General features: G+C 44.5%; 1 protein-coding gene across 1 annotated transcript in view; it reads right to left on the reverse strand.

Moving 5' to 3' along the window:
• The window catches only part of vav2 (vav 2 guanine nucleotide exchange factor), a 125,093-nt gene that overhangs the window by 21,063 nt on the left and 80,074 nt on the right, over nt 1–23,956 (reverse strand). Inside the window, exons 3-5 of the mRNA XM_030769286.1 lie at nt 15,451–15,509; nt 7,985–8,053; nt 454–559 (exon numbers count right to left, since the gene is read on the reverse strand). Of these exons, the coding sequence (XP_030625146.1) occupies nt 454–559; nt 7,985–8,053; nt 15,451–15,509 (234 nt within the window). The remainder of the gene's footprint in view (nt 1–453; nt 560–7,984; nt 8,054–15,450; nt 15,510–23,956) is intronic.

Genomic DNA, 23,956 nt, shown 5'->3' on the forward strand with positions numbered 1-23,956 from the left:
TGAATTGCAGCGCTCGCTAAGTGAGCTGTTGCATTTTGCTCATCATATGGTGTAACCACATTCAGTAGCTGGTAATGACATACCCTACATTTGCCAACAACATAAAACACTGGGGGAAGCTTGACAATCATGGCCATACATACAACACTTACCTGCATGTATCTGATCTGCAGCATAAAGGAGGCAAAGCAGCATATGTGAGCAATGTAGGTAAACACACACACACACACACACACACACACACTTGCACACGCACACACACACACACACACACACACACACGCACGCACACACACACACACATACACACAGACACACAGCCATACGACGAGATACAAAAAAGCGATACCTTTCTCTCTCACACACACACACAAACCCACACATACACACATTCTCTCTATGTCTCATGATATCCCTAAGTTATACACACAGTATATGAGGCTGTACACTCACCATAGGCTGTCTGACTTCCACCTTAATAATGTCCTCATAGATGTCATCTCCTTCATCCTCACATGGTACACAGTCGTAAATGTCATCCTCCCCCAAGTCGTGTTCACTAGAGGGAAAGAAGTAAAAAAAAAAAATCAGAAACAGAAGATGATGTATTAGTAACAACTTTATCCAGAGGTACTTCAAGGACAAAAACATCGGAGAGTTTATAGATGACAATTTAAAGCAATCACTTCACTTTGAAAGATCTTTTAAAGAGAGTCCTCTCCGATCAGGTACGAACTAAACCTCTGTTGGTGCCACTTCACACAAGACTAGAGAGACTGCTTCATTGTGGTGCTCTCCTGCTGGTAATCGACTTTTCTCATGTGCAAAGACTCTGAACATCATGATGAGATTTTAAAGAGATGAGAAATTTATTGTATTCCTTGATGACAAATGCTGGATTCTTAGTGCAGACACAAAGCCTAAACTAAAAGAACAGAAAATCAAGATGATTTTCTGAGATTTTGGCATTCTTCAATTTCTTTGGCAATCTTCAATTGTGGCACTTGAAGCCGTACCAAAATGATATTTCACAAGTTATGGCAAGATTGAGCAAAACATTTCTCCAGCGTGTCTCTCTCTGCAGGTAGTTGCCAATAATGAGAACACTGAAAACCTCTGCTTATCTAGCCAACACGATGATGGTGAATTGAGAGCCAACGAGGCAAATCTGTTCCGCGACCTCAGCCAAACGGCGGAGCGAAGGGGCTACATACGACTGCTAGGTTTATGTCTCCGAGTTGGACACCAGGGTCTGTGTTTGACAGCACAATCAGCCAGTCACAGAAGTAGATGAGGGTGTGAATGCGGGCATGTGTGAAAGAGAGAGAGAGTGTGAGTGTGGGCACATGCAGGTTTGCAAGTGTTTTAAACACATCAGAACCAGTGTGCCCTGCCAGAGTGAGTCAGATATGGGTGATACTAGATCTGTGATATTTGGATGCAGGCACTGACATGTGAGAGACCCCTCAGACAGCTTTTCTGGCATCCATCAGTGAACACCCCACAATCATTCTCCAAGGCAAGCAGAGTCCCAGCTAGAGCCTGCCTCTCTAAACCCAGCCTGACAACCACACAAGGTGTCCTCACCCGCCTGGTCTCAGCTGTGCACTCATAGCAATGAGCAAATCAGTCATCTAGTGAGGCCACACACACACACACACACACCCGCGCACACACACACACACACACAAGAATACACAAACAGTTCCTTCTTCTTGATCGCTCCCACCAGCCCGTCCAGACGGCGGGGACTCTAACGAGGCAGCACGTCTTTGTCTGTTCAAACTCGTGTTGCCGTGGGCGACCTCTGAAGCCCCTCACTGAACATCAAAAAAAAAAGGCCTATGATAATTCATAACACATAAGAAAACATAAGAGGAGCCCTGACGTCCACATAATCTTTTGTTCTCTCTCGCTGATGTGTCTATCTGCAGGCAAAAAAAAAAAAAAAAAAAAAGAATAAAAAAATAAGCGTGAAATTCTAACATGACCAGAAGTCAGCCCCTGTTCAAGAGCTCAGCTCATGGACTCATTTGCATCTCGAAGATGAATGTGGCTTAAGAGAAAGAAACAAATGGAAGCCTGCCGTAAAGCGAATGTAATGAGTGCTAGTGAACAAGTGCGCTGTCTCCCAGTGTGATTTAGTAACTTTTCCAATTCTTGTGTACAGCTCCAGAGCCGGTACAGGACTACACAGCTTCAATTAACACATTTTTCTTTTTTTTTTCTTAAACATGGGTTTCAGTGTGTACCACTTTCAGGAAAGCTACGCACGCAGTTTGTACTTTTGTGAGCCATACGAGAATGATTAGAAAAATAACTTCAAAGATCATAGTTTTTCGCATAATCACTTTGAGTTGAATATGACATCAGCTTTGGCTAAACACATCATACGGCGCAATTTTAAATTATCGGCGTTCTCCTTGTGCAGATTTTTTGGGGAAAGAAAACTGCTGTAAAGAACAGGATGTTTTCACTGCTGGCTTCACTTTGTTCATATGATTTGATTTGCCATATTTACACGCAGAGACATCTGTGCACGGCACAGCGGGGGCCAAGCGAGGTCGGACAGACAGAAAACCAGGGCCTATATAAATAACCAGCCTTTTCCATCTTTGTTTATCCCTGGCCAATTTCTGAACAGGTGTTGTCAAATAACAGAGCGAGAGTGTTCCACAGATGACTACAGTCCACTCCGAATGGCACAGGACAGGACTTTGAGAGCCGAATATCCTTCTGGAAATTGCTGATGTGCAATTGATCTGGTGCTAATCCATCTGTGTGACCTTTAGAATCACCTGAAGTGCAAGCCATGCACAAAACTCTAGGAAATACTTCGCAGGAGATACAACACAGATCACTGGCTCCGTTTCTGGAGCTACCGCTGCAGGGTCTTTGCTGTGTGTCCTTAATTTTCCAGTAGCCTAACCACCAGAACCAGTCCCCTGGGGAGATGGGGTCCAAGCCCGTGATGTTTATCCTGTTTTCTGCTACCCTGAATGTGCAATCACTCTCGGGTGTTCTGTGCTAATATCTCCGATGACGCAAATGGCCCGATTTATATTAAAGTGACAAGTGACAGGACTAAAGTGATCACTTCTACTTCAGCAGTTTCTCTCTGAACTGTCTTTATTAAACTCCTCTGCCTCTAACGTGTTCCTCCAGGGCGAAAGGATGAGGGGGCTGTCCGTCAAACATCAGTGGAAAAAGTAGGTGAAATCTTGGAGGCAGCAGAACGTTGTATGAGTCACATTAATGGGGTTTCGCCGTAAGCCCCGTGACTAGGAGGTACAGCGAGGACTGGCTTTTCGCTTTGAAAGTTCTCAATCTATATAGTAATTATAATGACAAAAAAAAAGTCAATTAATTTTCTGTATTGAAAGCATGGTTTTGTGCATCTGCCATTATTCTCATGAATTATGCGACATGAATGTATCTCTCCTTCTTGAAGCGAACAAATGGGAGAAAGGGGGAAGGGGGGGGGGGGTTTGGCTGCTGGACTCAATCAAATATTCAGCATTGTCACTCTCATAGTGTGAGAATTGTTTGAAGATTTAATTGAGGTTCTGTGGTTTGGCCTGACTGATGTGTTTCTCTTTGCTTCATTACCACAGTTGACTTTCAGCGCGTACAGAGCCGCTGTGAGCAGAATGTGAGAGCGTACTGTGGGCCTTAGACATTGCTCCGCACTTTACACACAGAGTATCTCAGCAAATCTGATATAAACGCAACTAAAATCAAAATAACACAGGGAGAGACAAAAATATCATACCCTAGTCCCAGAGGATAGGAATTAGCTGAATGATGGTTTATGCAGTCATGTGTATCTTCTTATTCTCTGGAGGGTGAGTGTGAGTGTGAGTGTGTGTGTGCATGTGTGCGTGTATATGTGTGTGTGTGCGTGCGCGTATGTGTGTGTGTGCATGCGTGCGTGCGTGTAGTGACCGTTTGGGGGGTCAAATCTGTCAGGGAGAGAAGAGACAGAGGGTTTGTGAGTGGTTTGTATGAGAATATGTCTGTATGTATGCGTATGTGTGTTTTTGCCCAACTCCAACTCCAGCTGTGGGCTCATTTTTCCATCTGATTACACATTGGGTGGAAAGGAAAAAAAAGCCACCGCTTCTGCACGCAATGGATGAACACATCTAGTCTCATAATGCTGAGGGGCACTAACTCTATGTCCTAACTTTGGCATGGGGACGGGGAGGAGGGCATCTAGGGTGGCGCAAGGCCACAATGAAACCGCCGGCCTGACATTTTACAGAGGCTCACCAGGACCATGGTATGAGATTATGTTGTTTTTATCACTGTACAGGGATCAGAGTTGATGGCTCATCTCTTCCCATGATCCTCTCCGATGGAGTCTTGCCACTGACCTATGATCTGTTCATAGTGCAGTGCTGGAGAAGGTCCAGGTCTGTCACTGACGGTCACATGGCCTTTGAGAGGTTTTAGCATGAGAACAGGCACCTCCTGGGGAGGACCCCCCTGGAGCTGGCTCTCCTTGGACATGTTCCAAATATGCTTTCAGCTGACAGAAGCCTTAGCGGTCAATCTCATCAAAACGACTGTGACAACAAAGGTTATTATGCTAATTTCTTTTTTTTTTTTTTCAGACAACCCACGAGCAATTTGATCTGCTATCAACATCCGTCGATGCCAGATATGCTACCTTAAAAGCCGAGTGTTGAAATTTCAGGGGGAGATACCAAAAGAGTTTTCAGAGTGCTCTTGGTTAGTTGTCAGCCCCTATATAAAAGCTGGAAGCATAGAGATATCTTTATTGAAGTCACCTTGGCCTTTGATGCAGAGAAAAGAGGTAGGCTTATCGTTTTACTTATCGTCCTGGTGCGACACCTGAATCACAGGCAGAGGTGAACGGTTGCGAAAGTGCATGCATTGTGTGGAATGCTGGTATGGCTTATTCAGACGGTGTTTGGATTTAAATGGGGGTAAGATAAGAGGACCTCCATGCTGATTCAGTTCAGAAAAGGCCAACAAAAGACTGAACTACCACCATGACTCACAAAAATCAGAGAGAGAGAGAGAGAGAGAGAGAGAGAAAGAGAGATCTCCAACCAAGCACAGAAAGAGGGCCTATGCGACATAGTGTTGTGTAAACATGCTATCAGATCGGCATTATTTGAAACTGCAACATGAAGGAGAAATCTGATAGCTTGTCCAGACATGCGTTCTCAGGACTCCTCCCAGTTCACTGTGATAAACCTGGCTTATGACCCATGCTGCCCCTGCCAAGTGTTTACTTTGTCTGGAGCACTTGTTTTTATACAAGGTCTAAAAACAAACTATTTCCTCCATTCTTTTCCAATTTGAGCTAAGAGTTAATTAGTCCTGCGTTGCCAGATTCCTCAGTGTCTGGTAGCCTTTGTTTTCTGGAGGTCATTCGACATGTTTAAAAACTGACTGACAGTGGTTTTAATGAATCACTGAATGCAAATGAGTCATTGAATGCAACTGAATGCAAATGCATTTGACTTGATTTGGTTTTTATTTATTTTTTTTCAGAGGCTTCATTGAAATCTGCCAGATGATGTCTTCAATCAAACAGCAAAGTCTAAGGCACTTCAGACACCAAACAGCGAACACAGCTTGGAAAATAAACCTATGATTAAATCAGTTTAAATTTAATTGGATAAGAGCAAAAGAGATTCATCTGTGCTCTCTCCTCTTAGTCTTAGTTAAAAATCTCAATAACGACACTAAATGTTCTTTTAAGTTTCATTGTCCGTGACAGGTTCCATTGATCTGCTGTGGTACGTCCACCACAGAGCGTCCACCAATGCCAGTCTTAAGTGAGGATCCATAGCCTATTGATGTCTGTGCTTAAAACCTCAGGATGATCAGTTGCCTCACCCTGCTCAGCATACCTGTCACCTAAATCAGGTGCTAATACTGTATCTTGACATCTGAGCCTGATGGCAATGCCACGTCTTGCGATACCTCAGAATGAACTCTGTAACTCAGACAGAGCTCCACATCCCAACAGCGCCTGTGGAGACAGCGCGGGGTGACAGCGCGGGGTGACAGCCGGGCGGGGGGGGGGGTGAAGTAAAGCACTTCTGACACGATTTGTGTTCGGACGCATGATTGCTATTTAAAAAAAAAAAAAAGGAAAAGAAAGAAAGAAAAAACTCTCAGGGGGGCAGTTCAGGGTTATCGCTCCGATTGAATAATTTCATGCTTTGTCAATTTCTGGTTGGACAGGTCACATATGGTAAAGAGCTGAGCGGTGACGCTTCAGATACACTGCGAGCTAGTCCAACGTAAAGGTAAATTAGCCTAAACGACCTCAATTAGCAGTCTTACCACAGGTACGAGCACACCTCTGTGTTCAGTGTCCCGCCCCACCCACCAATCAGAGGTCACATCTGTTTAGTGTACGGTCAAAGTCCCAGGGCCTGTCTCTGGCTTTGTCCCTCTAACCTTGTTATAACATTGAGGTGCTCTTAAACAAAGCCAGCCTTTTCTGAGAGAACTGCTTGTTTATACTTTCAAGGATGAATCAGTTACATGACGCCCTATGCCAGAATAACAGTCTGAAACATGGCGTCCTTGTGGGTTACACAGTGATGACACAGTCATGCCTCCCAACCCATGCTCCACTTCATCTCTGTATCTCCGGATGACATTTTAGGCTTTCAGTACACTCGTTGTGATAACATTGGAACACCAAAATGTTTTCAACCTTATCATTACTAAATTCTCAAATTTGACCTTCACAGCGTTTTAAAAGCGACCGACGTGGTGAATTTTGAGGCAGAATATCCACATCTAGTGGAACAGCGACATACCAGATGATCCATTCAGTCATAATGAATATCATTTTTCTACTTTTCTACGCATACCCTCTCCTTAAATGTATCAGATTATGACGTCACAATCCAATTAAGATACTCCTGAGAATAATGAAATTAAAGTGCTTATTAGATACATCCCAGTGCGGTATGTCAAAGACCTTTCCATTAATCAGTTTTGAGAACAACGATAGAACAAAACCTTATTTGATGCTTGAAAGGTCAGGGGTCATCACAGATGATTAGTTTCATTACATTAATAGGAAACATGTTCCTACTGGAGGTGATACGCTGAGTTAGGGATCAAGCTCTCTCTGAAATGAAATGGATCCCGACAGTTTTACACTCCCAGAATGCCTTCGAGCTTCTTTTTTTTTTCTGAGCCGCAGCATGGTCAAAGGTCAGGAGGTCATACCACAAGTCAAAAAAAGGGCGGTCTACATTGACTAGAGGACATCTCCATCAATATTCAGCGTTTAACTCAGTATGGTCAAAAACGGCTTTCTATCATTCTTCTAACCACCTCACAGAGTGTATTTCGCTACCATATGCTCATGCTCTATGGGATGATGAGAGCATAATTTTGTGTCATACACTGAGAAAGTCTGGGGTATTAATTAGAAATATAGATGTACACGTTAAATAATGCAAAGCTGTTGAAAATGTTAAATAAATCAAACTTTGGAGTCATCCATAGATTCGTCAGCTTGTTTTTCTAACAAAAAAAAAAAAACAAGAAAACAAAACACAACGTTAAAGAATGTTATAGACAGCTCAGCTTTCCTATCCTCCTTCCCTACAGATCCTGACCGGCTCGGCAGCAAGGAAACATAAGCGGCACACGCCGCTCTGCCTTCCCTGTCCTCTGCTTGGCTGATGAATGACACCTATCTGATGGCTGTGTCTAATTAGTCTCCATTAATCAGACAGGGATCACCACTGTTATTGCCACTACCACCTCCCAACCCCTGTGCCTTTCAACACCCACACTAGCAGCGTGCCGCATCGCGCCCACATCTCCATGGAAACCGGCCAGCCAGAGCGATTAAGGCCCGGGTGTTTGTGTAAACAGGGCGATCGGGGTAAGGCCCGTGCGGCTGCGGCCGCGTCTGCGTCTGTCAAGGGACGGGGCTGTCGTGTAGGTCAGAGAAAAAGGGTTTGACACTTACTCTGCCAACTCCTCCAAACTCCGGTACACATCATCTTCATTCACCGCTGTGTCCTCTGATGGGAACGGTCTGAGAGAGAAAGAGAGGGAGAGAGAGAGAGAGAGAGAAAGAGAGAGAGAGAGAGAGAGAGAGAGAGAGAGAGATTAGTCGGTGGACAGCTCTTACACATTCAGACAGTCATGGTGGGGGAATATCTATCAGTCAAAGAGGCAGCTTCACTCCATCACATTAATAATTCAACAGGTTGGTTTATTTATGAGGTTTCTATCTACCACTCTATGATTGACATGTGTAACAATATAACAAATGTTTCAAAGGTATTTATCTGATTTTAACAGAATTTCATAGACATATTGAATGCTTGTGGTAAGACTGAATGACACGTATTCATCCAGAGTGACTGAAACATAACAAAAAGCCACATGCTTCAGACTTCTTCTCAATTACCCTGGGTCAAATGGTTTATTCCTCAGAGAATCGGCTCACATGGGTAGTTCAGCTCTACCCTTCTAAACATGTGTGGGTCCATTACAGTGAAGCAAATGCAGGACAGATCAATTATCCGATTACAGAATTTGATTTTTCTGCTGCCTTTTTCTCCCCTCTTGAGATCTCATCAAATCACTTAATCTCCTGCATTATGTAAGGCCAAAGGTGCTTCAGGATTTGAATAAAAAAGTGTTCATCGCATCAAAAAGGTGATTACAAAGCACGTAGCACAACTTTCCAACGCCTTAGGTAAGTGATGATGATGTATGTGTGTGTGTGTGTGTGTGTGCGTGTGCGTGTGCGTGTGCGTGTATGTATGTATGTGTATGTGTGTGGCAAAGCAGCGGATGTGGGGTGTAGGAGATTGCAAACGCTTCATCTCTGCCAGAACATTTAATATTAGTTTTGTCTAGAAAATGAATGTATTTCTAATGAAAGTAACGGCCAAGGCATCTATCACCCGAGCTACATGCACTGGTACATTCCGTTTTACATCCAGCGGTAAAGAGCTGTTGTTCAGTGTGGGCGACACTGATGTAGTGTGAAATGAGCTCTCCATGCATTCTCTCTCCCATATTTTCCAGCCTAGAAATGCAACAATAGACATGCTTTTAAAATATCACGCCTTCACAAAACAAGGCACATTTCATCTGTATTCTTTTTTTTGTTTGTTTGTTTCATGTGTGTGATGTGTGTGTGTGTGTGTGTGTGTGTGTGTGTGTGTGTGTGTGTGTGCGCGTGTGTGACTAAGCCTTCGTATGCTGTTGACATGCCATTTCCTCACTAATTCATAGAGAGTCTATTTCTGTCCGTGATATTGCTGTCAAACACATAATGATGGAGAGAGCTATAAGGATACACAGAATGACCTTCAGTCCTGGTTAATATATGGCTGTAACACATGATTCAAGCAAACTGTCACTCTGCTTTTAGAGATCAGGGATGAAGCAATCCCCTAAACCACAGGACATGCATAAATATACAAACATGTATACACACACGCACGCAGGAGCACATACACAAGCATACACACACACACACCACACAAGGTGACGTCTCTTTCACTCCACACTGGGACACCCGAGGCGCAATCACTCAAGAAAGGAAGAGAGAGAGAGAGCAGTGAGCAACAGTGCCATGTTTCCAAGCCAATGCTCCAAAACCACGTGCGTGCGTGCGTGTGTGTGTGTGTGTGTGTGAGTGTGTGTGCGCGTATGTGCGTGTGTGAGTAAATGCATATAATACATTATGTTATAATTAGTACATTATCTGTTACTGCTTCTCTGCTTGCCATTACTGGATAATATCACAGAGACTTTATTATTTTAATGCTTTGGCAATAATGTCACAAAACACCATGCAAATAAAGCCGACTGAAGTGAGAAAGGAACAAAGAGAGAGAGAGAAAGAGAGAGAGAGAGAGAAAGAAATGGCAGAATTGCGGAAGAAAGAGAAGGAGAAAGAAAGAGCTTTGACAGCAAGCAGAACAGCTCCCATCCATCAGTGTGGAGGGGAAGACACCATTAGCTCACATGCAGCTGATGGCTGTTGTCTCAGAGAGATGGACAGCCCCCTATAGCAGGATGCAGAGAAGGCCCTGATTCCAGCGCTGATTAAATCATCGTGCACACACACACACACACACACACACACACACACACACACACACACACACACACACACAGGCAGGAAGTGTAAAAATAGAGACACCGAAAGGGAGGGTCTGCACTCTGGCCTTGCTCTGTGACAGTGGGTATGAGAGAGCATGCACATGTGTGTGTGTGTGTGTATGTGTGCATGTATATAAGTGTGTGCGTGTATGCGCGTGTGTGTGTGTCAGAGGGCGTGCATGTGTGAAGGAGCACCTGGGGCTCTCTGGTGACAGAGAGCTGTGAATCACAGATAACTGGATGAAGTGAACAGGATTATGACTACCCAGGACTGACAAATCACTGGTCTAGATCTTATACACTCTCAATGACATCATCTACATCCACACCAAGAAGCAGTAGAAGTAGTTTAACATGAAGAACAATAGTCCCAAACTCACTCATTCCCTCACTCATTCCTACTGCAAATGGGCATTAACAGAAGCCCGAACCAAATTTCCTACAATCTGGGACAGTAAAGTGAAACTTGAATCTTGTTCATCCTCCTCATGTGCGTTAGTGACTAAAACACACTTTACTAATTAAACTGTGTATAAAGTTCTAGACCCATGGACATGAGACAGTTACACTGTAGAGTAATGAGTCCAAATCCACAAGGGGATACATGGGATCTCTGCAATTGACATTCATGAAGAACTAACACTCATTAACCTTCTGGCTTCAATATGATGCCATTATCACAATCATAAGCCACACTGGCAGTATATGAAACACACACACGAACACATGAACACACGAATGCACACGAACGCACACTCTGTCACCTCATTAACATAGTCATCCATCCCCACAGATTACAAATACGAAACTGATATATTAAGATACAAAACACCAGAAACGTACAAACAAGGCACATATACTAAACAGAAAGATCTGTAGCTCATCTAAACCTTAAATACACAGACTCTTCCCTCAGTCACTCTGAATCTCAGTCACCTCAGTCACTTTATTCTCTTTTGGGGTTAGCAGGTAAGCATTGCCTTGTTTCAGCTGGCGATATTCAGTCATTAATCGCTCCACCAGACCAACATGTCGTCCTTCTCTCCACTAAGGAGTGATGATCCACTGTCATCATCATCATCATCACCACCATCATCATGAACAGTGTCGGACACACTTTCATCAGAATGAGTGGAGGGACTGATGGGATGCCATCTGGATGAACCCACCTGGCAACTTTGTCACTTTACACAGTTTCCTCCTGTGTTTCACACTGCTCTCCATAACAATCACAATCAATAAAAATCAACAAAACATAAAAGTCAGTCCAAATCCCTCAGTAATTTCAGGCCTAAACATCAAACTGCCATCAAACCCAAGGGAGGTTTAATTGGATTTGGCAAGCATATCAGTCTCGTTCCAATTTCATTTATGTCCGACCAAAACAATATCCTTGGGTCTTTATCTCTTAGAAACAGATACACGCCTTTCTTCCAAAGTGCAAACGTCTCCAAGAGACACTCGGAATACTAAGACTTGTGAGGTGGTAAAGCTATTTGCTCAATGAAGCAGGCATAAGCCGTCCGGGAGAAAAACACACACATGAAAAAGTGATTCCATTTCTAATGGGCGCACCACGATTAGAAATATACCTCTCTGCATCATTACGCTCGGGAAGAGCAATGTCCGTGTTTTTTTTTTTTGTTTTTTTTTCCCAAAGTCTCTTTAATGTAGAATTGTCAACTCAGATTAATTAGATGGCTTGTTCCTTAAATCCATCACAGGCAAGGAGAATCTGACAGAAAAAAAAGAAAAAAAAAAAGAAAAAAAAGAACTCTGTTTTGATTGGTTAACACAACAATGACAATTAACATCAACAGAACTGGACCGCGTGAGTCACAATGTTGGAACATGGAATAAATCTAGCTAATGAGTGGTCAGGTTGACAAAGGTCAGTTTGCTGCCCCACGGCCTCCCTATTTCTGTCTCTCTCTCTCTCTCTCTCTCTCTCTCTCTCTCTCTAGCCACTTTTCACTCTTTCCTGCCGTTTTGCCCTAATTAAAAAATCTTGTTCCACGCAACAGTGTTTAGCAGTCAAAGCTGCCCTCCCCAGTGCTCACGTGTGAGCGTATTGGGTTGATATTGAGCTTATTGGCCCTGATGAACACACCTGTGCAGTGGAACAGATTTAAGAGTAGAGGCGTGAGGGAGGGTCCATCAGTGTCCAGCAGGGGGCTGTTCTCTCCATCCTAACATAGGCAAACCTCTGATCGCCCTCCAGCAGTTCAGCAGAGTTATGGGTGGTTTTCCAGACAGAGATTAAGCCGAGCCGTGGTCTAAATTTCACTCTTAATGGGTGTTTGCTATAGCAATTTCCTTTTCAATGTTGTATTAGACTCAATTTGTGTCTGGGAAACCGGTCTTTAAATTGCCTTTCCATACAGAGATGAGCGTGACTGTCACAGTGCCACAGTGTCTCTATAGCGACTGAGGCCTGTTCCAGATGTCAACCAGGCGAGAAAGAGAGAGACAGAGAGAGAGAGAGAGAGAGAGAGAGAGAGAGTGTTCTTTATCAGGGGAAAGTTAGGCTTAACACCTCACTTAACACCACGTGTTTCCACAAACAGGTCACACTTTTTGGGGGGTAGGAAAAGATGTCTTTATGTGCACAGTGTGAAATGGTCTGATTTGGTTTGAGTGTGGACATTTGTAATACGTGGAAGAGAGTGATATGTCGTGTGAGCTGATGTTTAAATGGAGCGCACAGTGAAGCATTCTGTGTTTTAGGCATCACTTACATGTGAGTGAACAGCTTAGCGTGTGTGAGTAGGAGTGCATGCAATTTGGCAGTATAGCGTGAGCGAGCTAACAAAGAATGGGAAATAGGCAGAGAGAGAAAGAATCAGAGAAGGGGGAGAGAGAGTGGGAGGGAGTGAAAGAGACCAAGAAAGGGAGAGAGACAGAGAGTGGAACAGGAAGAGAGAGAGAGAGACTGTGAGAAGGAGAGAGAAAGGAGAAAGGGGAGAGAGAGAGAGAAAGGGGAGAGAGAAAGGGAGAGAGAGAGAGAGAAAGGGAGAGAGAGAGAGAGAGAGAGAGAGAGTGAGAGAGAGAGAGAGAGAGAGAGAGAGAGAGAGAGAGAAAAGGGAGAGAGAGAGAGAGAGAGAGAGAGAGAGAGAGAGAGAGAGAGAGAGAGAGAGAGAGAGAGTTGGGTTAAGAAAGGGCATCCTGACACTTCCCTGCCTGCAGTTCCCTTCCCTGCTGAGCACATTCTCAGCATCTGCTTCACATCTTCCCGTCAGACTGCGCTTTCTCTCACGCACCAAAACATACACATACTCAGACTACGCTTTCTCTAACGCACCAAAACATACAGACACACACACACACACACGTCCCACTCTGACCCACTAACTTCAGACCCTTATTACAGATTTCACTGAATCAGATAGAAGGAGGAGGTGAAGCACAAAAAGTCAAGTCCAATATGCAGTATGAAGATAATACACACAAAGCCTAAATAATCAGGTCTTTAGAAGTATCACATTTATAATATTGTATCTTTGGGAGAAGGAAGTACGGCTAAACTGCTCAACTAGCCCTCGGTTCAATATGCAGGCCTGGACCCTTTTCATTTTTAATTTTGATGAGCATATAAGCATAACAAAGGTTTAGCTGTGGGAAGGTAACCTTAGAGAGAGAGAGAGAGAGAGAGAGAGAGAGAGAGAGAGAGAGAGAGAGAGAGAGAGAAAAAAGAGAGAGTGAGAGAGAAAGCATGGCCGTAGCTGACAAATGCTGTTTCAGGGTGACAAAGCCTCAAAGGACACATTACAGACCTGTTAGTGTGAACCAACATGAAAGAGGCAGTCAATATGCTTCAACAGCTAATCAATTGCCATGATTCTGAAACAATGACACACCAGTAAAGAGGGAGCGAGTGCTGAGAATTGACAGTGGGAACTGAGCCGAAGGTGAAAGTTCAGGAGGGCTGAAGCTAAAGGGACCTGACACACCACTAAACTACAGCAGCGGGTTCTGTTGTCCTTGCCCCGGGACGCCAAAGGTCGCGGGTCCATATCTGGAAACTAGCGGCTCAACCGAACACCCTTACGCTGTCACATACAAATCTATTCACTTTGCGTCAAACGCCTAACACTTTAAGCGTCAAACAATAGGCCGTACACGTGCAACTGTTTTCTGTTTTTCAGTATTGTCAACATGTGAAAATGTAGTTCAGGTTATGCTTGTGAATGAGCGGAGAGATTTGTGTGAGTCAGTAAGCTGTATAGAAAGGAAGCAGAAATCAATATTTAGTGCTGAGGAATGCAACATAAAACTTTCAGAACCTACAATAAACACTGTGGGTCATGCCAAGATAAAGCCACTGGAAACACTGGTGCGCCGTGCTGCTTGTTTTCTCCACTACGCATGAAATAAAAAATAAACGGCAAGGGAGAAAACAAAGCAGCCTTTCAGTGCTAGCTCTTGAAGGATGGGAAATAATGAGAACACACTTGAACAGTTTCAGAGAACCTGTCAAACATGCACACTGCCCCCCCCCCCCCCAACAAAAACTTTCCAAGTCTAAATTTGACTTGCATTAGCCACCATAAGAGAATCCCTCAACAAACTCTTGGAGTGAATCTTCTCTATTATTGCATCACACATTCAAAATAACTGCGTCTGCCTTCCACGGACATTTTGATGGAAGCGTCGGAATAGCTCAGCATGTTTTTTTTTTTGTTTTTCCTTAAGAACAGGCAAGGGGGGGATCTAGGGCAATGAGCGCTGACAAATCAACAGGCAAGGTTTAGGCCATCTTTCAGTAGACCCTGTGCTTGGTGCAGACAGGCAGGCAGTGATTTAGGTAGCTCTCACAGAGTCTCACTGTGCAGTTTAATGGCAGACACACTTGGTTGTGCACTGCCTATTCCTGGCACCGGGCCTAATGGTCGCGCTCCATCAGCTCATTACCCGGAGGATAAAAGACTTTATTTTGTGAATGCCGGGAAGGCAGGCATGGGGTGAACAGACCGAGCAAATAAAAGAAAGGGGAAGTGAGCCCACCGCCCCATAAAGGAGCACAGGAAACTTCCTCTGTTGAAAGATCACCTGAAGGGAAAGACTTAGAGAGAACAAGGTGGTACAGCTAATGTAAGTGCACAGGCTGGAGCCATATGCTGGTGTCTGTGGTAAATGCTGCTTTAAACTATACATCCTGGAGTGAAAAAAACATATAAAACACACCAAAAAGTTTTCTCAGCTCATGTTTTTTTTTTTGTTGTTGTTGTTGTTGTTTTTTTGTTTTTATTTACAACCCCGAGGAAACAATTAACGCTGCTAAAAGCCAAATATCCATCGCCAACTCACCTGATGCCTTTGATCTGTGCGATGCTGTGGTGAGAGATTCTAGACAAGGCTGAAATCACCTGCAAAACAACACAGAAGATTTGAGTTAACGACATGTAATTCATACAGACAAGGCTTTTTCTGTTGCCAGGCAAGTGGAGCAAACTTATGCATGAGCTGAAGGAGAAATGATGTTGTGGCGTGTTTGTTTTAGCGAGATGCACACAGATTGTGCCCAAACAAAAAAAACATGCCACCTTATTAATGATGACATAAAGAGGCATGTGGTGCGATCCACCCTCCCACCACCCACAACCCCCCACCCCCCTACCCCACTTCACCCCAAGCATTGTCACGGATGTATGACGCTTATCACGGATCCCTCATCACCCCCTCCTCTCATCCCCGCCTTCTTTTTTCTTTCTTTCTTTTTTCTCCCTCCATCCTTCTCCTGTGCATTTTCACAGAATAACAAGGTTAAATGCGTGCAGTATTTAAAGTGATTTAATGCTACTCATGAGTCATATGTGAGTGGGCTTATGGGTAGCCATTCTCGGGGCTTCCAGATGGCTTGCTACAGAGCCCCGGGATTCTAAGGCATGAAACAGACTAACTATGCCAACAAATAAACACATACACGCACACACATGCACATACACACAAATGCATGCGCACGCACATCCACACACACACACACACTCACACACACACACAAGCAGACCTACTGCTGTTATCTCGGCTCATTACATGCTTATGGTTGTGCTTCCTTCCCTTTTTGCCTGCTGCCATGGCGACACCAGCTGTCCATCAGTCACTGAAGAATACGCAGTCCTCCAAGTTCTCCCAGCAGGTGAGCCAAGTTTCTATGTGTCCATAAAGAGTCTTAACTCTAACTGCCATGAAGGTGACTCTACACATCTTACACAAGTTTTCTGTGTGACCACAAACTGTAGTGGCATTGTATACAGCTCTAAGAAAGAAGACAATTAATCCACTACCGCTGAACTAAAACCATGAAATTCACATCCACCTACCCCTGCACAAGGCAGTGGATTTAGAGGTGCCTCTCTGCTCAAATCACAACATGCTGATTAATAACCTTACATCATTATCATTCACTTCCTGTTTTCATCATTCATTATGCTGCTCACCTGAACTCCTCCCCAAACCTTACTCTGCTTTTTCATGCATTGACCCCTTGCACTCAGCACAGACACACACACGCACACACACACACGCACACACACGCACACACACACACACACACACACACACACACACACACACACATTTTTGAGAAGAATGATGCCTTTGGAATCAATGGTGCTGCATTAGCTTGACTTTTCCCTGTGTCAGGCTGCTGTCTCTATTCTTCATGCATCGCTAGGTAATAGGCATAAATATTAATATAGCATCAGTCTGGTGACACCAGCAAAAAAAAAAACAAAAAAAAAAACCCTGTTTGAATTATACACAGGTTGAGCCAGTTTTCCCTCTGTCGTTTTTCTCATCCATTTCTTCTAATCTTCTTTCTCTCCCCGTGTCCATAAATCTTCACATACGCATTCCCGTCACTCATACGCACACACGCTCTCTCTCTCTCTTTTTTTTCCCTTTTCCTTTCTACCTCCATCCCTCAGGTCAGATAAAAACCTACTACTATGTTTTTTTGCTATTGATTTTTCCTTCATCTCACTTGTTACCCCTGGAGAGGCTGAAACTGAAGGATAAAGAGAGCAAGATGTCTAGACATTCATCTTACGGCCAAGTATAATGTAAAAGACAATGGGAAAAATCCACATAATTAAGCTGTATTAACTAAGTTTAACAATCTCCATAGAAACCAGTGGGCACTGCGAGTGAACAGTGGTCATGAGGGAATAAGAAATATAGATCTGTTGCCGCTCACTTTACTCCCACTCTTTACGGTCATGCAGTATTAACAGCTCATTTACTGCGAGTAGGCAGAGTGACGAAAAGCGATGACGGAACAGCTGTGAAATGCGCTCGGTGTTTGCAAACACATGGCAGTTTCCATGTCTTCAAACTGGACACATGTGGCTCCGGTTACAGCGGGGAGCTTTCTGTCACTGAGGAGAACGGATGTCATCGTGTTTGTAACATCATATCGCGGTAAAGCGCGCTGTAAAAAAAAAGGCGCTTTTTGTTTGGTCACGGTAAATGAGTGGGTATTAAAATGAGAGATGACGACACATGAGACGATGAGACGATAGTCCCACTCTACTTAGATAAGTGCTGTTGCGTGTGTAATGATGATTATAAATGTGGCTGCTTTGTTTGCTTTAATACTCACAAATAATATAAGTGGAGAACTACATGCAAAATGTGAATCTGTCATTAAAATGCTGTAAGTGAGCAAATGTGAACTCAGTTTATTTAAGAACAGAAGCTAATGTGGTGGGAGAGCTGTGAACAGATGGCTGCCAATGAGTCAGAGTCCCTGACTTCATCAATAATAGACCCTAAATGACAGCTCTATACACACACACACACACACACAGGGACACATACATACACACAAAGAGACAGGCTGTAGATACACTGCAGAGGTACGACTCTTGGCCGAAGAGGACAGAGAATTGTGTGGCCGTATGGTAAAGTCAGCTGAACACATGACAAGATTTGCAAACTGGCATTAGCATTAAAGCTAAATCCTCTCAAAGTGCTCCAGCAGCAGTGTGATTACGGAGGATTTTTCGAGACAGGCCACAGTGTGTGGGGGACTGAGGAGATCAGGCCTAGAGACTGTGTCACTGGCATTGACCCAAAGACCCAGTTCAGCTGCACTGCCACAGAGCACATTCAGAGTGCATTCAGTAAACCTCCAAACCTCCCTCTGCATGAGACCGCCATCTCTGGAAACCACCTAGCAACACCACCATGTATTTAGATCATCATCATCACAATTCATCACAACAGTGAACAGTGGAAAGACAGGAAAGAGAGAGAGAGAGAGAGAGAGAGAGAGAGAGAGAGAGAGGGAGAGAGAGAGAGAGAGAGAGTTAGCAAACTTGTGTGCCAGTCTGTGGTGTGTTTCAGTTGTATTTCGAGCATCTATGATCAAAACAGACAGGTCTAACGTGAGTGCCCCAAGGTGATATCTGTGACTCCCTCTTGTGGGAGCCCCTTTGTGCGAAACACCATCCACTCAGATCAATAGAGAAACGGCTCCACAAACTGGCAGTAACAGGTCAATGACATGCAAAAGGTACATACAGGGTCAGAGAGGGGAAGAGCAATACATCCTCCTCGGTTAAGAGGGTCAAGGCTGAAGAAACAGAGAGAGAGAGAGAGGGAGAGAGGAGGGGGGAGGCGAGAGGGAAGAGCTGTACATCCTCCTAGTTAAGAGGGTCAAGGCCAGAGAGAGACAGATAGCGAGAGAGAGAGAGAGAGAGAGAGAGAGAGAGAGACAGAAAGAAAGGAGGTGGATCACTGTGGATGACATGAGTGGAATGGAACCATGTCTTACAATAACACTGCTTTCCTCCATGTACATCTTGTACATTTTCCAGCTTTACAAAGACTTCAGACAGTCTAATATTGAAAACAGCCTCCATTTGCCTTTGGGGAATGAGACTATTACTTGTGTAATACACATGTGTGAATACACAAGTAAAAGCCCCTGTTATTTCATGCTTCTCATGTTTCTTCCAGAGAGGACTGACATGAAAACATAGGAGGCAAGCACTATGGTGCATGTTCTAATGTTACTCTATGGATTCATATCAAGGCTAAACCTTGTGAGCACAGATTTAACAACCTAATCATTCCTCAGGTTTTCTCTTACTTGTGAGTGTGTACAGATGTGTGTGTGTTTCCGGTTTTTTTTGGTTTCCGGTTCGTACCTGTGCAAGCCTGCTGCTGCTGTTGTGCTGATTATTCGTCACTGCTCTACGGTCTGTCTCTAACATTTACGTTGTGCTGCGCTTCTAATCTTGTAATATTGTGTGCTTGTTTTAATCTCGCTCTGTGTCTGCTTCGTTAACGTTACCTATCAACACATTCTTTCTACTGTTTGGCTGCTAGCGTGGTAACACCAGCCTAGCATTCTTGCTAACCTTATTTGCACAAGCAATAGTGTGTTGATAGTTCACGTTTACGTTACCTCTCTTTATCTGCCACTATGTCTTGCTCTCTCTGCCTCGCTCTCGTAGAGAAGTTGTCTCTCCTAGAGAGACGTGTCCGTCAGCTAGAACAAGGCAGCGCTAGCCCTAGTTTTATTACTATAGATACGACGGGCACCCCAGATAGCATTAGTTTAGCCTCTGAGCCGATTAGCGGCTCAGTCTCTCCCTTTAGTGCAGTTTCGCCGGCGGAAAAGGAGTTTGTTACGGTCATGAGTGGCAGGAGGTCTCGCCGACGCCGACACCAGCCGTCATCCGTACGGCCCGACTCACAACCGCTGCCGGTGGTGAATCGCTATGCTACTCTTGTTTCTCCTGCTTGCCGGCCCGGGTCCTCCACCTCCCACGACCGCCCCAAGCCCCGTACCTTAGTTATAGGGGACTCAGTGACCCGAGGGATTAGATTAGCAACGCCAGCGACTGTTACCTGTCTCTCCGGGGCCAGAGCTCCCGACATAGAAGCTAACCTTAGGGTGCTGGCAAACAGGAATAGCCGTATCGATAAGGCACACCACACAGACACTAGCTATGACAATATCGTTATTCATGTCGGCACCAACGATATTAGAATGAGGCAATCTGAAGTCACAAAAGTCAACATAGCTAGGACTTGTGACTTCGCCAGAAAGATGTGTCGGCATCGATTAATTGTCTCTGGCCCTCTACCAGCTAGGGGTAACGACGAAAGATATAGTAGATTACTGCAACTGAATCGCTGGCTGGCGCAGTTTTGTTTAGATCAGGGATTTGATTTTGTAGATAACTGGCCCTCGTTCTGGGGTCGACCTGGCTTGCTAAAAGCGGACGGCCTGCACCCTAATGGGCATGGCGCTGCTGTTTTATCAGGTAACATAGATAGATGTCTGAGTCAGCTATGACATCTTCCACTAGAGCGGGCCAGGTCGCAGGTGATTACAGAACCTGCTAATGAAATCCCCTCAGAGGCTGCTGAGTTCCATGAACCAATGACTCCTCTCCTCCAGCATAAGGCAAAGATTAATTTGACTAGTTATTCATTTAGTGGAGGGGCTTCAGCAGAGACTAGCTCCCTCTGTGAGCCTGGTCCTCATTCTGCCTTAGTTGCTCAACATAACTCGCTCTATGGTCATCCCTCTGTCAGCAGCAATTTGGCTTTTGCTATTAGCGTACTCTCACGCCCTCGCAGACCACGTCGGCCTAGATTTAGACAGCCTATTTCCCACAATAACTTAATTCCTATTCAACTGACCCCCTGTGCATAAGCATCTTTTTAGTAATCTTAAATTAAAATTTGACAACTGCATTCTCTCGCAAAATTCTACAGCTAAAAACCTTGGTGTGATTTTTGACTCTAGTCTCTCGCTTGTCACTCATATCAAGAACACTACCAAAACGGCCTTTTACCATCTCCGCAATATCGCCAAAATTAGGCCCCTACTATGTTTAGCTGATGCAGAAACCATTGTCCATGCATTTGTCACGTCTCGCCTCGACTACTGTAACGTTCTGTACTCTGGCTTGCCCGCCTCTAGCACCAGAAGTCTTCAGCTTGTCCAGAATGCTGCTGCCAGAATCCTGACCCGAACTAGGAAGTTCGATCACATCACTCCCGTCCTGGCTTCCCTTCACTGGCTCCCAGTTCACATGAGGGCTGATTTTAAAGTCCTCCTATTAACATTTAAAATTCTCCATGGGCTTGCACCGGCCTATCTTTCTGATTTAATTACACTCTACGCCCCCCCCCGCACCCTGCGCTCTCAGGCTGCTAAATTATTAGTTGTTCCAAAAGTTAAAAAGAAGTCTGCTGGCCATCGCGCCTTTGCCTACCGCGCACCCTTTCTCTGGAACAGCCTACCTATAGATATTAAAGAGGCAAACTGTCTTGCTACCTTTAAAACCAAACTTAAGACTCATTTATTCTCCGTGTCGTATGATAGCATAGTCTCAAACTAATCTTCCGGTATAGCTCAGTCTCTGCTGTAGTCTCTCCTGGCATAGTTTAGCTTAGTAGCTGCCGGCTTAGATACCTCTCATCTTCTCTCTCTCCTCCCTCTCCTCTCCTCTGCTCTTATCTTAACCTGATCAGTTGCTGTCATTAACCTGCTCTCTTCTCTTTGTGTGAGTGGTCGATGTCTGCGCCTGCTTCCTGGATGTGGCACCTTCCCCTGACCGGCTGAATGACTGTGCCCTGCTGTCCCTGGCCCTGCTCCCCCACGTGGCCCTGCTCCTCCTGCGCCCTCCTCAGCTACTACTCTTGCAACTTTCAATACAAAATTATCTATAAAATTACTTTTCTTATTTCATCTGTTAAGTGCCGCTACTCCAATTGCTCTCCTTCCCTCCCTCATCTCCTGCATGGCTGTGGCTCATCTGTTTTGAGCATGAGTGTCTGGTGTGAATGTGGCTACTTTCTCTTAGGTGTCTCCCCCCCCCCCCCCCCCCCCCCCCCCACCCTCCATGCCATCCCTCTTCACCGTCATCCCGATGGCTGCTGCGGCTTCGTGTCCTCCTGCGCTGCTACAGCTGTGCCGTCCACCCCAACTGAGCCCCATGCTGCTGTGTCATTCCTCATACTACCTACCAGTTGTGTTCTCATTTATTATCACTCTGTTGTTTTGTAAATTGCCCTCTGGGCTGGCACCTACTGCACGCCTGGCTGGCCTAGAAGGGGTCTCCTCTCTTGTGGTCCTTCTCAAGATTTCTCCTATTTTTCCCTAACGTCTGGGTTTTTTGAGGAGTTTTTTCTTGCCCGCTATGAGGATCAAGTCAGGGGGTGCCACCCTGCTCTGTTTTGTTGTAATCCTGTGGGCATGTAAAGCCCTTTGAGACTGTAAACAGTGATATTGGGCTCTAAATAAACTTAAACTTGAACTTGAAACGTGTGTGTGTGTGTGTGTGTGTGTGTGTATCTATCTTCAGAGAGAGAGTAAGAGAGAGTGTGAGTTTATTAGGCTTGCCCTGAGAATGGTCTCCAGTGTTCAGGGGAAAAAGCATCTGACCAGGAAGGCAGCTGAAGATCAACATAAAACATACATTCTCTGCTCATCGTACAATACAGGATGTGAACACCTGGGAGGAGCCTACACTATGGGACAGACAGAGGTCACTCCCAGCATGCTCTCTCTCTCATTGTCTTACTACTCCTCTGGATCCTGTGCTAATCTCTTGATTTGTTCATGTCCTCGGGCGTGAGGAAGGGTCACTGAGGGGTCAGGAGAAAGGCTGTGTGGTGCTATTTTCCTAGCAGGATAAAAGCTTGACGATCACAAGCATGACCCCCCCCCCCTCCCCCCATCAACCCCAAGCCGCCCTATCCTGCATACAGACCCTGTGGGTCAAACAAAGAAGAAGCCTAGCGGATGATTTGCTGCTGACAGTAGTCATTCTCACGTCCTGGGGACGATCGTCCAACCCAGAAAGGCCTTGTTGCGTGCAAGGTGGCGGACTTTTTCTTCACTTCATGAACAGCTAATAGGGTCAATTCATGGGCAGTGACCCTTAATCTATATGCGCAAAAAAAAAACTCCACATAAACATCACAGATGATATACACAGAATACAACCTCTTTTGTAAGAAACCGTATGCTCAGCTAGGCTAAAATGCACTCACGAAAGCCAACGTGACAATTTACAATTTACAATCTGGTATTTGGCAGATGCTTTTAGCCAAAGCGACTTACAATAAGTGGATCGCTAAATAAATAAAAAATACGCCACAGCCATTCAATATGAAAATGTATTGGCAGAATAATGGGAATGAAAAGAGTTCTCTGTGTGTGGTATTTTGAAACTGTATAACCAGAGAAGTGTATTTGTTTTATTTATCCAAGGGGCAAATTTCCATTTGAAAATCATTCTACAGCCCTTATCAGATTCAGAGATCTTGTGGTCTTGGCCCCGTTCCCTGAGTTTATGAACTGAAAGAAGAACAATTGTATTCCTGAGACCAAAAAAAGAACAAACATGAAAGCTTATGTGTCTCTTTGCCGAATGTGGTAACCAGACAGAGAGTCACTGTTGATGTCTGAAGTGTGAGGATGTTTGTGTAGTGGTTGAAACTGTAAGCAGTTCTACCATTTCACACAACTACAGGAGTGTGGGCAGCGATTCTTGGTGAAGATTACACTTTAAGGCGAAGAGAAATCATAAAAAGAAGTCATCATCTCCTGTCAACCACAAATAAGGCTTTTTAAAAACAGTGAAAACCATAATATCGGACCTGTTCGACATATTTATGGATCTGACTCATCCCTGCTGTTCAAGTGCTTTACATGTGTTTGTTATTATATACGAAAAGAAGAAACGTTCATGTAAATGTATGTTAGCTTTAAGCAAACAAAGGTAAAGGTTAACCCTGTAAACATAATGAGAGATTGTATTTGGATCTCTTTTTCCTCTCCAAA

The sequence above is a fragment of the Chanos chanos genome, chromosome 3 (assembly GCF_902362185.1).
Source record: "Chanos chanos chromosome 3, fChaCha1.1, whole genome shotgun sequence".
Classification (NCBI taxonomy): domain Eukaryota; kingdom Metazoa; phylum Chordata; class Actinopteri; order Gonorynchiformes; family Chanidae; genus Chanos; species Chanos chanos.